General features: G+C 36.6%; 1 protein-coding gene across 11 annotated transcripts in view; it reads left to right on the plus strand.

The window, feature by feature from the left end:
* Nucleotides 1–17,078, plus strand: part of GOLGB1 (golgin B1) — an 86,214-nt gene that overhangs the window by 16,493 nt on the left and 52,643 nt on the right. For 4 of the 11 annotated variants that reach the window (XR_004349578.1, XM_032629678.1, XM_032629679.1 and 1 more), the window contains exons 2-10: nucleotides 2,359–2,453; nucleotides 3,695–3,847; nucleotides 4,040–4,192; nucleotides 6,724–6,852; nucleotides 10,139–10,264; nucleotides 12,485–12,607; nucleotides 13,717–13,830; nucleotides 15,288–15,690; nucleotides 16,679–16,794. Coding sequence is in view for 10 of the 11 variants with exons in the window: in XM_032629678.1 (XP_032485569.1) it covers nucleotides 2,361–2,453; nucleotides 3,695–3,847; nucleotides 4,040–4,192; nucleotides 6,724–6,852; nucleotides 10,139–10,264; nucleotides 12,485–12,607; nucleotides 13,717–13,830; nucleotides 15,288–15,690; nucleotides 16,679–16,794 (1,410 nt within the window). In the remaining variant the exon portion in view is untranslated. The remainder of the gene's footprint in view (nucleotides 1–2,358; nucleotides 2,454–3,694; nucleotides 3,848–4,039; nucleotides 4,193–6,723; nucleotides 6,853–10,138; nucleotides 10,265–12,484; nucleotides 12,608–13,716; nucleotides 13,831–15,287; nucleotides 15,691–16,678; nucleotides 16,795–17,078) is intronic. The other 7 variants (XM_032629680.1, XM_032629682.1, XM_032629681.1 and 4 more) reach the window with 6 other exon arrangements.

The following is a 17,078-nucleotide window of genomic DNA, read 5'->3' on the forward strand; positions in this document are numbered from 1 at the left end:
TGTACCTGCTGTTTTTCACGTGCTTTAGCCCAAAATAGTCCTTCTGCCAAGTGACATATTTTGGAGTGAGTGGCACATTCTGCTACCCTTTGCTTCCCTTTATTCCTCCTGCATGGACAACAGTGATACACAGATCTTGTGGCTTTTGGTGTTTTTTCTATATCCATGTTTATTTTGGAGTTTGTGGGAAACTTTGCCTCATTTTATTTGTTTGCTTGTTCGTTTTGGTAAAGGCTGTCCATGGGTTTTTAATTTTGTTATCTAATTGCTTTGTCTGTTTTTATGTGGGAATTTAGGAAGATCCAAAAGCTATGCTATCTGCTATTACCATCTTCTCAGAGTCCTATCAGTTGTTTTTTTTTTTTTTCTTTCCTTTTGCTTATTCCCAACAGGGTCTGAAAATTTTGAAGATAAAGTGCTTCTGCTGGATATGTTAGGTTCTATTATGACTATTTGATTAGTACACATTTCTGTGCCTAAAAAAGACTCTTTAGTTATAGTGTTCATTTCCTTCTTTAATGATTACTATAGAAAATTGAATGTCTAGAGCTAAAAAGAAAGTTTAGAGTCTGTGTCCTGGTGAGTTTTGTTTGTTTTTTAGCTGACTGTAGTTGTGAGTCTCATAACCTGATGAGTGACTGATTATTATGTCGCTATGCACTTATATATGACTTTGTGTTTCCCTTTCAGTAATTATATATGTAATTATATATGGTCCTATGTTGCCCTCCTAGTGGTTCTCTCTTCCTTTCCTGTTTCACATGTCTTTTCCAAATGCTATATGCTGCTTATCTAAGTAACCTGTTATAGAAACAAAGGTCTTGCCATTTCTTAATCAATGACCATGGCTGCCCTAAACACTGTTACTGAGTGGAAGAAAACTATAGCAGAAACTAGTTTTATTCAAGTGCTTATTTTGTGCAATAGCTTTTACATTTCTTCCTGCTGAGGATTTTAAAAGCCGAATAATATTTTGTCACTCAGCATAATTGCTTATAATAATGCTATGATAGTCCAGTTTATTTTGATTTTTCCTATCAAAACATTAATTTTCTCACTTTTAAGGAGTTTATGGACTAGCAAGTGACACTGATCTGAATGAATGATTAAATAAGGAAAAAGGAAGAGAGAGAGAAATGGTATGTGCGCTTGCATGTGTGTGAGTGTGTGTGTGTGTGTGTGTGTGTGTGTGTGTGTGTATTCAGGTGAGTTGAGTGAGTTTTGGTGGCTTGTTATCTTTCAAGGAATTGGCCTATTTCATCTGTGTTGATGAATTTATGGGTATAGAGTTATTTGTAGTGTTCCTTTATTACTTTTTAATGTATGGTAGGTCAGTAGTGATGTCTCTCTCCTGTTTCATATCTGATATTGACAATTTGTGTCTTCTCTCTTTTTGTTTGTCAGTCTGACCGAGCTTTATGTATTTTATTCATGTTCTCAAAGAATCAACTTTTAGTTTTGCTGATTTTCTTTATTTTTCTATTTTCAATTTTATTAATTTCTGCTCTGATATTAATTTTCTTTTTTCTGCTTAAATTTGTTTTAATTTGCTCTTCTTTTTCAAATTTCCTACAGAAGAAGCATAGGTTACTGATTTTAGTCATTCTTCCTTTTTTTCTAATGTATGCATTTAATGCTATATGTTTTGAACAAGGGTTATATTTAAATTTTAGTGAAACCACATGGTTTACTGAGAAAGCTTCCTGAAAGAACAGGTTCATGAGGCACATAAAAAAGAAAACTTTTGGGCTTCCCTGGTGGCGCAGTGGTTGAGAGTCCACCTGCCGATGCAGGGGACATGGGTTCGTGCCCCGGCCTGGGAAGATCCCGCATGCCCTGCGGCTGGGTCCATGAGCCATGGCCGCTGAGGCTGCGTGTCCGGAGCCTGTGCTCCGCAACGAGAGAGGCCACAACAGTGAGAGGCCCGCGTACCGCAAAAAAAAAAAAAAGAAAAATTTTGTTGAACTATGGGGTGTATATGACAGATTAGAAGTGAATAATAGTCTGGCAGGGGAAGGAATAGTTAGAACTCCATGTTTGCCAATGAAATTATGATGAAAGAAAAGGCATTAAAGATAACCTGTAAGGTGTATTATTTTCCACTAAACAATTATGTATTTGTATTTCATTTTTAAAACATTAGTGATGGTGATTAAAATCTCTGTGTAGTTGTCACTGAAAAGAACAATGTTTGACTACAGTGTACATACTGAAATGCCTTTTTAAAGACATCATCCTGATGTAGTCTGTGTCTAATATATATCACATGCACAGTTTTCTTATTTAACTTATAAATGATAGTTACCATCATAGGAGAAGCATGTATCTGACTGATTCTTATGTTTTCTTTTTTTGCAGAAATGCTGAGCCGATTGTCAGGATTAGCAAATGTTGTTTTGCATGAATTATCAGGAGATGAAACTGATGAGAATATGAGGGCTTCCTTAGAACCTGTGAGTAGCTCTGTTCTGAATTAAACTAATGAGAAATATGTTCTGTGTTCTTCTGAGGACAAGAATTTAAGGTAGAAGGGTGTGAGCAGCCTTCATTGTGCTAGGTGGAAGAGAAGATTAAGAAAAATATTGAGACTTTGTAAATTATCCTTTTCCTGTAAGTTTGTAGCCTGTGAGACACAGTGATGGGAATCAATTCCTGGATGAGATTAGAAAGATTGTCCTCATTTGTCCCCCTGGGGCTTACTTAGTGCTAGATTATTTTAACTCCTCGGATATGTATTCCTATTTCATAGGAAAGGTTTGAAACAACAAATGGTGGAACTGGAGCACCTTTTGGGTTTCAGACCATCTGTTTGCTATTGTAAATTCATCTATCACTTCTCTTATAGTCTGTATTGTATTTTTTGAAGGTCACATAGGACTCAAAAAAAGTCCTTTCACTTTCTTGAAAGACAAGCAGTATTCCCTGGTGATTTAAGAGAATTTTATTCAACTACTCTCTTAATTTTAAATTTTGAGCTCTTCCACTAAATGTTTTGTGATCTTTGCTTCCCTTTATTTTTCTCTTCGGTAAAATTAGTATGATAAGACTGTAAATGAGATAATGTTTGTAAAATAGTTAACATTTACAAAATACTTAATATATATTGCAATGGCTATGATAATAATTATTGGTTAATAATAATATTGGGTAGTAACTAATATTGGATAGTTATTATTGGAAAGATTTCTTTTTAAAATTTAAAAATTTTTTAATTTTTATTTCCTCTGCCAGGTAAGTATGAGCGTGTCCTTGTTCATCCCTGCACAGCCTTAGACGCCTTACAGTGTACACACATGCTCACTTTGCTCCCCCTCCCTACCCATTCCCCCTCCTCCACCCTCCACCATCCTCCACACGCCCTCCTTTTCCACAACTCTCAGCCCCTCCAAACAACTCTTATAATAATATCCAACCAACATCTCTGGAGGACTTCCACAGCCCAAGGCATTCAGTCCCCGGGAATTTTACCACTAGGCTACAAGATTTACATAAGCCAAGACCCATTCTTGACAACTAAGGCTCCTCCTTTGCTCCAACCCATACCCTGCCCCTGGGTTCTCATCTCCTCGGAAAGATTTCTTAAGTAAGGATATGAGTTGGACAAGACATAAGATAAAGTTAGAATGAAGGACCTCCTGTTTGGAAGCTGATACCTTTTCCCTTGTAAATTGGCAACTTTTTGTCTAAATACCAGGAATTACCCCAAGAATCTGACATGGAATTTAATGATAGAACACAAGAGGATGTTCTGGAGCGCCTGGCTTATGCAGAGCAGTTGGTGCAGGAACTAAAAGAAATCATTGGACAGAAGGATGCTCAACTACAGCAGAAGGATGAAATTCTACAGGTACCATTGTCCTTTCTTGCCAAGCACTTGATAAAAGACATAACAGTCACTTTGATTTTTTTCTTCACTTAGATTATTAGAGAATCTGATTTCCCTACTAGTCCAAGATGATGCCTACTGAGAATAACTTGTTATATGCTGGATAAGTGATGAATAAGCATTTGTGTATTTACCATCATTGTTCTCTGACAGGAAGAAAGAAAAGCTGCTGATAACAAAATTAAAAAACTAAAACTTCATGCTAAGGCCAAATTAACTTCTTTGAATAAACACATAGAAGAGATGAAGGCACAAGGAGGGACTGTTCTGTCCCCAGAACCTCAGTCAGAGGAGCAACTCTCCAAGGTATGGTGACTGGGTATAATACACATTTTCTGAGTAGAAAAAGGCTCTCATTATAGCAGATCTTCACTAATCACAAAAATTTATGAAGCTAAAGTAATACAGCACTAAATGCAGTCCTTTTTTTTTTTTTTCTTGCGGTACGCGGGCCTCTCACTGTTGTGGCCTCTCCCATTGCGGAGCACAGGCTCCAGATGCGCAGACTCAGCAGCCATGGCTCACGGGCCTAGCCGCTCCACGGCATGTGGGATCTTCCCAGACCAGGGCACGAACCTGTGTCCCCTGCATCGGCAGGCGGACTCTCAACCACTGCGCCACCAGGGAAGCCCAGTGCAGTCCTTTTTTAAAAAAAAATTATTTATTTATTTATTTGGCTGTGCTGGGTCTTAGTTGCAGCACATGGGATCTTCGTTGTGGCATGTGGGATCTTTTATTTGTGGCATGCAGGATCTTTAGTTGTGGCATGCAAACTCTTAGTTGTGACATGTGGGATCTATTTCCCTGACCAGGGATCGAACCCAGGCCCCCTCCATTGTGAGCTCAGTGTCTTAGCCACTGGACCACCAGGGAAGTCCCCAATACTGTCCTTTCTTTTTGAGCTTGCAGTCTAGCTGGGCTGTGGGCCAAACACAGAATAAAAGGCCAACAGAACATATGGAAATTAAATATTAGTTGTGACCTAGACTTTCAGGGAGTTAAAAAGGCTAACAGGAAGAAAAAAAAATTAAATTGAGGCATTTAAGTAGGAGAGGCACATAGCTTTTGGAGGAGTTTTATCTTTAGTTAGAAGATTAAACTAGGTGAACTCTAAGGTTTCTCCCACCTCTGAAATTCTTTAGTTCAGTGACTTGATACAGAATATTCTTTGTCTTTATGGCCACATAATAGTATATTAAAGTTTCATGCATTGTGGGCTTAATCAGCTAGATTACTTTGGGCTCCTCTAAGTGATGCTTTGTAGGTTTATGCCTGCCACCAACAAAAACGTTCAAGGTTGGGGATGGAGAGAGGAGTGAGGAAAGTGCCTATGCCTTTTGAGTAATAGAGCGTTGTCCTAATACTCGTTATTATTACCTTTCCTCTATGGTTAAACCCCAAATATTCACATTCAGCCAGCTAGTTAGAGAACAAGAAACTTCAGTTGTTTGGAGAGTTTGGTATAGAATACAGAGAGGCCAGCACATCACAGTACACATTACCAATTGGCTTAGATGTAACTCTACATAAGAAACCTTTTAATTTTTTCTTAGATTTCATCCTGTTTTCGTTTTTGACCCACTAGTATTCTTATTCACAATGATTTTAGTTCTTGGGAAATGAGATTTTAATCAATTCTCTAGGCACAACCTTTGGGGTCACTAGTTAGCTCACTAGTACTATGGTTCGTCTTTCCTTCCTGGGTGTAATGCTCAGAAGATATTACTTTTCCTTAATTGATAGCCTTATTTAACTTCTCAAAGCTTATTTTAGAAGCTTCTCTTACTCTTCTCAACTAATGTATTCATTTTGATTCTTCTTTTCTTACTTTTTGTTTTTTTCCTCTCATTATTCTTTCTTGCCCCTGGCTGTGGTAGCACCAACCTGTCTCTCCCCATGTGGCTTTGTTTCTTTTAACTTTTCCCTCTGCTATGTTGTTAGATTTTTAAATCATCCATTTTATACTCTGCCTTCTTTTTTTTTTTTTTTTAAAGCTCTGAGACCTTAAACAAATTATCATCTTGTAGCTTCATTTCCTTCCTCTGTTTTAAATAAAAGGGTTGGATTAAATGATTTCTAAGTTCCAGCAATCAGTCACAGCAGCTCTTTAACTATTGTATACCCATGACAGAGCTTGATAGTCTCTGGAAAGCATAGTTGAAGAAATGATGGCAATCCTCAGATACTTGACTATTATGTGGAAGAAAGTGTAAAATTATTCTGTGTGGTTCCAATAAGCAGGCTAGGTTCATTTTGGGGGCTAGGGGCTGGTGGTGACTTCAGATGGGAGGTAGAATCTGGTTCAGTCGAAGGAAGAGATTTTGGGAAAAAATAGATTATTGAAATATTTGAATTCCTCCCCCCTTCCTGCCACTGTCTCTCTTATGATGCTTTGCCCCTCACTTAGCAGCTGTGTTTTCCTGAATTCTGTCCTCTTGTTCTTCAAGGCAGTGAGACTGAGTTTTCTGTTATGTTTTAGTCCTGTATGTCACTGACTGGTTTTGTCCTCAGACTAAAAACTATAAAAATGGGAAACATGGTGCCATTTCTTCCAAGTATTGACTCCCCTCTGGTATCTTCCTGCTTTTGGTTGCTCTCCAGCATTTTCAGATAGCTGTTTTTCTATATTGTCCAGTTTATAGTGGTTATCTGAGGGAGGGTGGTTTTAATAGGAACTACTTGGCCATACTGAAACTGGAAAACTCTAAGATTCCTTCCTTGTTGTTAGGTCAGGTGTTATTTTTTGCTCCCATCAGTTGGATAACACTATAATCAAATGGCTGTATAGGGCAAATTAGATTCTTTTATTTAAATGACTTTATCTCCTGTGTTTTCAGCATGACAAGAGTTCTACAGAAGAAGGGATGGAAGTAGAAAAGATAAAACATGAACTCCAGGAGAAGGAGGAACTAATTAGCAGTTTGCAAGCCCAGCTTAGCCAGGCACAGGCAGAGCAAACTACTCAGGTAGGGGTATAAGTCACCTCATAATCATTAAGTTAACAAATCACTAAAGCCCAATGGATTGTTATATGACTAATAACATTAGTTCTATAATATTTGTCTATGAATCTATCAATTTCCTTCCTTCCTTCTTCCTTTTCCTTCTCTTCCCTCCCTTCCTTCCTTCCCCACTAAGTCTAGACTGTGCATTGGTGTTTGTCATCCATGGTTGGTATTTGTAGATACCCAGTATGCTTTTTCAATATTTGGTTTTGCACATTTTTATTTCACAAGAGTTTTCTTGAATTATATAGCTGTAGTATCTAGTCTGTTTTCTTCTTTGGGGACTTCTATTATCCATATGTTCTATCTTTGATTATCTTCCATTTTGTCACTTTTGGTTCCTTTTTACCTCTTCATTTTCAAAAGTTTCTTCTTTTTTTTTCTTATTTAAGGCATTCTATGTTTATTTACTTTTGTGTTCCTTCTTGTTTTGTGTTCTTTTCTGAAATGAATTTTCAGAATTCATTTTGATTCAGAAGAATCAAAGTTTTCCTGAATTCTGTCACCTCATTTCTGAGTTTTTCTGATTCTCATTTTTTAATTTTATTCCTTCATGTCTTGTATAATTTTCTTAATTTTTTTAACACCTGTTGAAATAAATTGCAATTTTGATTTTTTAAAAATTAATTACTTTTATTGGAGTATAGTTGCTTTACAATGTAGTGTTAGTTTCTACAGCAAAGTGAATAAGCTATATGTATACTTACATCCCCTCTTTTTTGGATTTCCTTCCCATTTGGGTCACCACAGAGCACTGAGTAGAGTTCCCTACGCTATACAGTCGGTTCTCATTAGTTAGCTATTTTATACATAGTAGTGTATATATGTCAATCCCAATCTCACAATCCATCCCATCCCCACTTCCCCCTTTGGTATCCATACTCGATTTGTTTTTTGAGCATGCCTATCGTATGCTTTTCTCACCTGCTCCTTAGTTTTCTTTTTTATAATAATAACTTTGGATGGGATTTGACCTTGATCATTTTATGTTTCTTATTTTTGTGTGAAATTAATTTTCCTAAACTTTTAGAAGGAGGCTTCATTCAGGAAAACTTTTTTTATTTAACAGACTTTTTTCTTTTGTTGTTTTTGTGTTGTGTTCAAAGATAAGGCAGGTGGATTTCTGAGATTTCCTGGCTTTCTTCTTCCTGTCCTTCATTCTGGTCTATACCAAATTGGCTCAGTAGTAATATAATATGGGTCATGTGTATAATTTTAAATTTTTTAGCAGCTACATTACAAAAGGTAAAGAAGAAACAGGTAAACTTAATTTTAACAATATATTTCATTTAGTTCAATTTATTAAAAATATACTTTTAACATTAATATAAAATTATTTTTGTGTAAATTTATAATCTTTTTTCTGCACTAAGTCTGAAATTTGGTGTGTATTTTATATTATATATCAATTTGGATGCTAAATTTTCATTGGAAATACTTCATCTGTGTTTAGATTTCATAAAATTTCCAGTTGAGAAAATAGATTCATATACTCAAGTTGTTCCATACATATATAGAAACTTTCTAATAACTGAACTGAGTGCTGAAACATCATTTTCCTTTAATATTTGCATCCACGTTTAGAAACTGGTTAATTATTTAGAATCGTTAATTTGACTTTGAAAAACATATTAGCTTTAAAGCTACATCTGTGAGAAATGAAAGCACATGTCCACATAAAGACTTGTATATGCATGTTCATAGCAGCTTTACTTGTGAAACCAAAAACTAGAAACAACATGTCTATCAACAGGAGAATATTTAAACACACAATGGAATACTACTTAGAAATAAAAAGGAATGAACTATGCATCGGTAGTACACCTTTATTTTAAACTTAAGTGTGTCTATACTTATTTTTGAACTAGAAAAATAATTCAATAAAAATAAGTATTTATATTTTAATTACCAATTATGATTTACATAGGTATCAACTGTTATTCATGCTCTCTGCATAAAGTATTCTAATAAACACATCACATAGGTGTGTAGGAAAAAAATTATTTAAATGGAATCAATCCATTGCCACTGGCTAGATAGCTGGTATGTTTACTGTTAACACTAGGAGCAACATGCACACCTATTACTTGCACAACAATTCAGCAGTATATTATGTGATGCAACAAGTAAAGTGAAATATAATCATACCAAAACACAATTGTATTTAATGGAAAAATAATTTATACTTAAGTTAATTAAAATTAACTAATATTAATAAATTTCTCATTTACATTAAGCATATTTCAAGCCCTTGATAGCCACATGAATTGATATATGAATATATCATAGTTGATAATGAATATTATAGCACGTGTATAGCCCTTTGTCTTCTATTTCTGTTATCCCTATTCTGTTTAATTTCTATTTCACACCTAGAAGTCTTTTCTTGGTGCAGTCGGTGTCTTGGAAGGCAGCCCTGATGAGTTAGTTTTGAGACTTCAGCTGGGCCAGATTGTTCTAGCACTTTTGTCCTTTTTTCTGTGGACCCCTTGCATTCAGCCAGTATTGGAGAATGGGAAAGCCCTGCCAATTTAAGCTGTTGTTCTAAGATTGGCCAACTGTGCTTTTCAATAAGAATTTACTGGCTATTTGGAGGTTTTCCTGTTCTCAAGGCCATCAGATGTTGCTCTGTCGCTGCCTTCTTCCTGTTGTATAGACTCTAATGCCAGAGTCTTTTGGTGGCTTATCTCTGCCTACTTGTATTTTGGGGTTGGTAGTACTACCTTCCTAATTTATTGTAAATATTGTCCATGGGTTTTTTTTTTTTTTTTTTTTTTTGTGGCGATACGCAGGTCTCTCACTGTTGTGGCCTCTCCCGTTGCGGAGCACAGGCTACGGACACGCAGGCTCAGCGGCCATGGCTCACGGGCCCAGCCGCTCCGGGGCACGTGGGATCTTCCTGGACCGGGGCACGGACCTGTGTCCCCTGCATTGGCAGGCGGACTCTCAACCACTGCGCCACCAGGGAAGCCCGTCCATGGGTTTTTGATTTTTTTATCTAGTTGTACTGTCTGGTTCTATGTGAGGATTCAGAGAAATTGAACAACTGCTGCTATTGTTCCTGTTTTCCTCTGACAAATAATTTTGATAATTAAAAAAAAAAAAAACACAGTACATCAATTCCCTTCAGTGTTAAGCAGAAATTAGAAGGATATTGGTAGGTATTTAGGGCAAATGAGAAAGGGAGGTCCAAGAATTAAGAGTGCCAATTCTTTTGCTTAAATATTTTTTTCTTCTATGTCTTCAGTTTGCTAAGAGTTCAACAGAGATGGAAGAATTTTTAATGATGAAGAAACAGCTCCAAGAGAAGGAGGAACTCATTAGCACTTTGCAAACCCAGCTCAGCCAGACACAGGCAGAGCAAGCTGCTCAGGTAGGGTGGAAGGTACCTCAGAATCATTAGAATAAAGAATCATGAAAGTTTAAGATTATTACATGACAAGTCACTTCAGACAGTCTATTTTTAAAACGTTAGTAGATGAAAGTATAGTAGCTAGAATATTACAATAGAAATTAGAAGGGTGTGATAGTAGAAGAAATTAGAAGTGTTATTTACCTTGATGAATACACCATAGCTTAATTTATGGCTGTTTCTTAGTTCTACAGGCCCAGAAACTTGGTTTTAATAGCACACAGAGATTCTGTCTTTTAGGAAGGAATGAGCTTATGCTAAGTTCAAAAGAGACTGTTAGATAAACCAAAAGAAATACAAGTGATTAGGTCCGTTATTTCTTTATAGTAAAATCTTAATGATAAGTTATAGTCAGAAGATTACTTAGTGATTATGTAATGAGAAAGTGGTATAGGTTATCTGATTCAATGTTAAAAGGCACCAGTATGTGCCTTTCTTCTTCATAGTTATTTCTGCTTACCAGGACCAGACCGTTTGGACTGGCATCCTCAACTTTTTCTCTCTATTTTTCTAAATTTCCAGTTTGACCACCCACTCATATCTTTCCTTTGGGAATGCTTTTGACTTAAGAAACATTTTTTTTCTTTTTTCCCTCAAGTGCCTTTGTATAATAGCTAATCTTATCCATTGGGTGTTTGGTGTTTACTTTATTGATAACTTGTAGTATTAGTGGTGCTCTCTGTCTATGGATAACCTACTGCTGTGTATACATTTAAAACTGGATATCCTAAAATCCTTAGTTTTACCTATTAGCTTTTATTGTGTCCTTTTTTGTACACTTTATACAATGTAGGATGGAGAAATACAAAATATTTTTACCGAGTGGCTTAAAACATGGCAAGCCAAGATACACATACACACACACATGCACACACACACCCACACACACACACACTATGATGGATCCGTTAATACATTTATGTGAATTAACAAATCCATCAGAATACAAGCCATTCAGAATGTGCATCGCAAGCAACAATACAAACTGAAAGTATTTTGAGAGGTGAAAGGGGTTACTTGCATGTGACAACCAAGGAAGGTTACATGGAAAACTCAGGATTTAGGTAAAACTATGATGGATAGATAATATTGTTTCAACAAGGTGGGGAAAGGTATTCCAATTGTAGGGAATGCTGTAAGCAAAGTCTCAGGAAAAAGAATATGGTACATTTATGGGAAAGGATGTGTAGATGTGTTTGGCTCATGAAGGACTCCAATGCGTATACATTTGAAACATAGGATTTCAAATTCATAGTGATTTCAGAATTCAGATAATCAAAGATATTATGAAGATTTTTTTTTCTCCTACCTAGAAGGAGAGCCAAGGTTGGTTCAAGGTGTCACAAATTGAAAAATCAACAATAGTTGAAGGACCTGTGCAAAATGGACACGTGAAGAGCTGTTTGGCATGCTTAACCACAGATCTTAAGGAAATGAATAAGCAGGTGTGCACGCGCACATACACACACACACACACACACACACACACACAAAACCTATGAACAAAACAAAAACACTGCTACCAAGCAACTCACAACCAGTCAATTTATTTCCATTTCATTTTGTTAAGAGCCAGTTACAAATGAGGGTGATCTAGAAGCCTGAAAGTAGTGACAGTTGAAAATAGCTGTCTGGGGAGGTGGTGTGGATTTGGATGGAAATATACCGAGTTCTTTGGTAGAAGCAATTCTTTGAAAATGAGATCTGAAAGAAAGATTTGTATTTCCAGTTGCAGAGAATCTTGAGTAAAAGATACATTAGTTTGAAGCTTATATTTATAAACTGAGAGTTTTTGAGCGTGAGTGTGATATTCAAAGAATTGTCTAGGGCTTAACAGGAATCTAGCTTTGTATCTTTAATATTCTAATCTCCTTAGATCTTTTAAAAATATACCTCTTGTATATTTAAACACTTCTATTAACCATGCAAATACAGTTTTTATTCAAAATGTATGTTTAGGCTGACTTCTGAATTTGATGGTAGGCTTTCTCTCTCATTCCGAAATTAGCATCAAAGCCTATCTCTCTTCCAAAATTCTCATCCTTGGCATTCAAAATTTAATCTGAAAACCTTATTGTCTATCAATTCTCAGTGTCTGTGTTTGGAGAATAGTCTGTGAGTTTTGTTTGTGCGATATTCTGGGAGTGTAACTTGTATAGTTTCTCTGGTGTGTGTCTTCAGTTGAGTTCCATGCAGCAGGTGGTCCGAGAGAAAGATGCCCGCTTTGAGACACAAGTTCGTCTTCATGAAGATGAGCTTCTTCAGTTAGTAACCCAGGCAGATGTGGAAACAGAGATGCAACAGGTGTGTTGCTAAAACCTAGTAGAATGATTGTAGTTTTGGTTAACATTTAATTAAGTTATCACAGCCACTTTTCCACCCTTACCCACTGCTCTTCACTTGGTCTGGGTTTGCTCATTAATTGCCTTCTTTTCGGTGTTCTTCTCTTCTGTTGCATATTGCTTATTTATTTTCCCTTACCTTGCCTCTTACCCCTCTAATCAGGTTGTCACTACTCAAAAGCTGAGTTTAATTGGCAAATGTATGTGGTAGGCAGAAATTGGTTTCTCTTCAGTTTGCTGATTGTAGCTACCTTTGTGCATTGAAAACCTGATCCAAAGCTTCAAAAACAATGAAGTCAGTTTTACACTTTAGAAAATTTAAAGATAAAAAGCAGTGATTTTGAAGCCATAAGGTCTTTTATTAACTCATTCATTATTTTTAATTCATTGAGTAATTTTTGAAAATTGGCTTCATTGTTTTTAAGTTTATCATCGACTAACTCAAAAGTATCTGTTTCTGTTTAGTATGTAGTGCAGTGTGGTACCCAAAGGCCCTCCAGTGATATTTCATAGCTGATTCATTTAACTGTTTTTGAGCTTCTTCCAAATTCTAGGCAATCCTTCAGAATATACCACTAAATAAAGTTAATTTATATAGCACTTTTTAAAGTAGTATATTAATATATACATGTATTGTTGACTTATTCATTCAACAAATGTTTACCAAGTGACTGTCCCATGCATGAAACTGGAAGAGAAATGGTTCTTGCCTATAGAGAATATTCTCTTTGGTGAGTGGGATATACGTGTACCTATGTTATTTAGGTACAGGACATGACTATATAATTTTAAAAGTGGATATGTGTAATAAATATCTAATTATTAAAAAGGTTCCCTAATTCAGGGACTTCCTTGTGTCAGTTGGTTGTTGTTCATGCTCTGAAGAAGACATTTTTGGAGATTCTTTGTTGCCGCTGGATAGGAAGCATGGCATGCTGGTGTCCGACCCTTTAATCTGTCATCCTCAACATCTAAAAACCTTAAGTACACAAGTCTACCTGACATTTTGAAAGGTAAGCAGATAATGATGCTCATGTGTTAGCACATTATGTCTAAACGTTTTCTTCTCAGAAATTGAGGGTGCTGCAGAGGAAGCTTGAGGAGCATGAAGAAGCCTTGTTGGGCCGTGCTCAGGTTGTGGACCTGCTGCAACAGGAGCTGACTGCTGCTGAACAGAGAAACCAGGTACTGCCTTCTCTACTACCTGCCTTGGGAGTATTCATTTCCACTTTAGTTTGCCAGGCAGCAGGTATAAAATCCTGTTAGAAGCCTTCAGAGAATTGATGCCATTTATTCATTCTTTCAACAAATTCCCTGTGCTTAAGTGGTGGTGATACTATGATGAGCAAAATATATACAGTTCCTTCCCTCATGAGGCTTACATTTCACATCTTTTATTGTTGCTCTTTTCCTTTGTGATTTTAGGTCTAGGGTCCTAGTTTCTTTAGAATGTCATATTTTCATCTAAGGAGTTTCTTTTCTGTCAGTTTACCCCTTCTCTGTCTTCAATGGTTCTTGTGCTTTATGTACTGTCCCTTCTTTGTTTGTTTTGTTGTTTAACTTTATGTTGGTTTGAAATAATCCCACCATGCAATATTCCCTTAAATTTAAAGGTGATTAAGGATGCTGATGTTCTAAAATCTTAAACTCAGGTATCCTATTCCCTGACTGTAGCCCATCCTGTCATTCCCTTTCTTAGGCTGTCCTGACTTTCATTCTCATTAAGATTCCATGATCCTTTCATGTGTTGCTCTGGTACGTTGGTTCTTTCTTGGCCTCGCTCCTTTCCTTATCTGGTATAGATCTGCGACTGCGATTTGGACTACTCCTTTACCAGCCCTTGGATTCCCTGTGTCCCTGCCCCTTCGCATCCAGGGAGCCAAATCCTAATGTGGAATCGGTGCTATGGTCCACATTCTCTGCTTGTTCATCTGGGTCCCGCATGCTGCTGGAGAAAGTCATATCCTTTCTTCTTAATTTTCAACTCTCCTTGAGAACGACTGTCTTTCTTGCATAGAAACATGGTCCCATATCTCCAGTTCTAACAGAACCCATACCCTGACCCTGAGTCCCCTTTCTGGCTGTCATTGGATAGTCAGATTCAAATCCCAGTTGTGCTACTTACTAGATAGGTACTGTGGAGATATTTACATATGTGTGACTTTATGGTAAGTTTCCATTCTCTGCTCCTTTTAGTACCTTATAAGTCTCTCTCTCATGGCCTCTAATATTTTGTATTATAATGATCTGTTTAAGTGTGACTCTCTCACTAAACTCTGAGTTCCTTGAGGGCAGGGACTGGATCCATTTATTCAGCATTTATTGAGTACCACATACTCAGTATGCCATATATTATGCTAGATGCTGGAGAACAGTGATGATAAAACAGACACAGTCCCTTTCCTTATTGAACTAATTTTGTATTGGGAGACACATAAGTGAAAAGCTAATGACACAAATAAATATATATATGAATAGAAACTGTCAAAAGTATCAAGAAGCAAAAACAGAGGGTCTTATGGAATTGTAGGTTTGGTCCTGAGTGTCTAGGCCTGGGCTTCACCTAGAAGAGGCTCTTCACTATGCTTATTGAAATGAAAGAATGAATTTATGGTTCATGAGGCTTTGTCTTTTTTTCTTAGATTTTCTCCCAGCAGTTACAGCAGATAGAAGCTGAGCAGAGTACTTTAAGGAACACTATAGAAACAGAAAGACAGGAGTCCAAGATTATGATGGAAAAGATGGAACTTGAAGTGGCAGAGAGAAAGCTATCTTTCCATAACCTGCAGGAAGAAATGCATCATCTTCTAGAACAGCTTGAACAGGCAGGTCAAGCCCAGGCTGAACTGCAGTCCCGGTACAGTGCTTTGGAGCAGAAGCACAAAACAGAAATGGCAGAGAAGACCTCTCACATTTTGAGTCTTCAAAAGACTGAACAAGAGCTGCACTCTGCCTGTGATGCCCTAAAGGATCAAAATTCAAAGCTTCTCCAAGATAAGAGTGAACAGGCAGCTCATTCAGCTCAGGTCATTCAGCAGCTGGAAGGTCAGTAATTGATTGCGTTTGAAGCCCATTTGTCTAGCCCATTTGTCTAGCATCCCTTTAAAATTTCAGGGATCTCTTAGTGGCATCATTTGCTTAAACCAATTGAATGAATGGAATGATTAAGAAAGGTGTCTCTTCTGAACTCTTTGTTGCATTTCTCCCATCTCTGACTGAAGTTATAATCTGGCTTAATAAAATTATTATTATAGTACTAAAAACTATTGATAGTAATGTGTCAGACACTAAAAAGAACCCTATGTGAAACATAACTGTGGTCTGAAGGGTTCACTGACTGAAATGAGTAGGATTTGAATTAATTTGCGGAAAGCTCAGGCCAGATCTAGCTGCAAAGGTAGGGAGACTGAATTGCGTGGAGTCATCTTTACTTCTAAAGATGGATCTGAATGCTTTTCTTATAGGTGAAAATTTCTTTTTAAAGAAAACTTTTTAAAAAATGTGTTATTATTAAAGTAATACATGCCTCTGATTTAGTTTAATTCTAAAAGATTGGCATACAGGAAAGATTTTAGAAAGCATTAAATTGAACATCTGTATTGAAGAGAGCTGAACATTAATCAGAAAGCCTTAAGGGACATTACATGGGAACAGTGTGTTACATGAGCATGCTGTTCTCTTAATTGAACCATGTTCATGTTTAAAACATCTCAGTAGGATTTATAATGCTTACGTGGAGAGTGAAGAAAATAAAATAAAAAACGCTAAGGGCATTTTCAAGGGGGAAAGGAAAAATGACTTTAAAAAAAAATACCTAGACCTGTTTTATTTTACCTTTAAAGGAGGTTTACTGAGATGTCCTTTGGTCCTTGAGAGCATTTAAACAATTTATAAAAATGATGATATTGGCATCGTAATTTTAATTAAGATAACGGAACTAGAATAAACAGCATATGGTGTATCCCTAGAAGATAACTCACTAAGTTTCAGGCTTGAGGCAAAGATCATTTCAATTTTATTTTCTTTTCCTTAGATCAACTCCAGGAAAAATCCGAAGAAATCAACCAATTTCTAAATAAAGCAACGTTGCTAAAACATGAAATAGCATCTCAGACTTCTTTACCAGATGTTTCTAACGAGGGCACACAGGTAATTAAATGTGTACTTCTTATGAATATGATCTATTTGTCTTTGCTGTATCTATACTTGGGTGTTCTAATAGAATTTATTCCAGAAAGCAGTATAAGCCTATACAATGCTTTTTTGGAGCCAATTCTATTTGAAAGGAAACATGAAAGGCAGTAGTGTCCCAACAATGAATAATGAGAAAAAAGTAGACAATGAGCAGCATAACCTCAAGAGCCTTTCTAACCTCTACAACCTTTCTGTATTGGAGATGAGTCATTAATTTTAATCTTATAATCAGCTTTCCC

Source organism: Phocoena sinus, chromosome 4 (assembly GCF_008692025.1).
Source record: "Phocoena sinus isolate mPhoSin1 chromosome 4, mPhoSin1.pri, whole genome shotgun sequence".
Classification (NCBI taxonomy): domain Eukaryota; kingdom Metazoa; phylum Chordata; class Mammalia; order Artiodactyla; family Phocoenidae; genus Phocoena; species Phocoena sinus.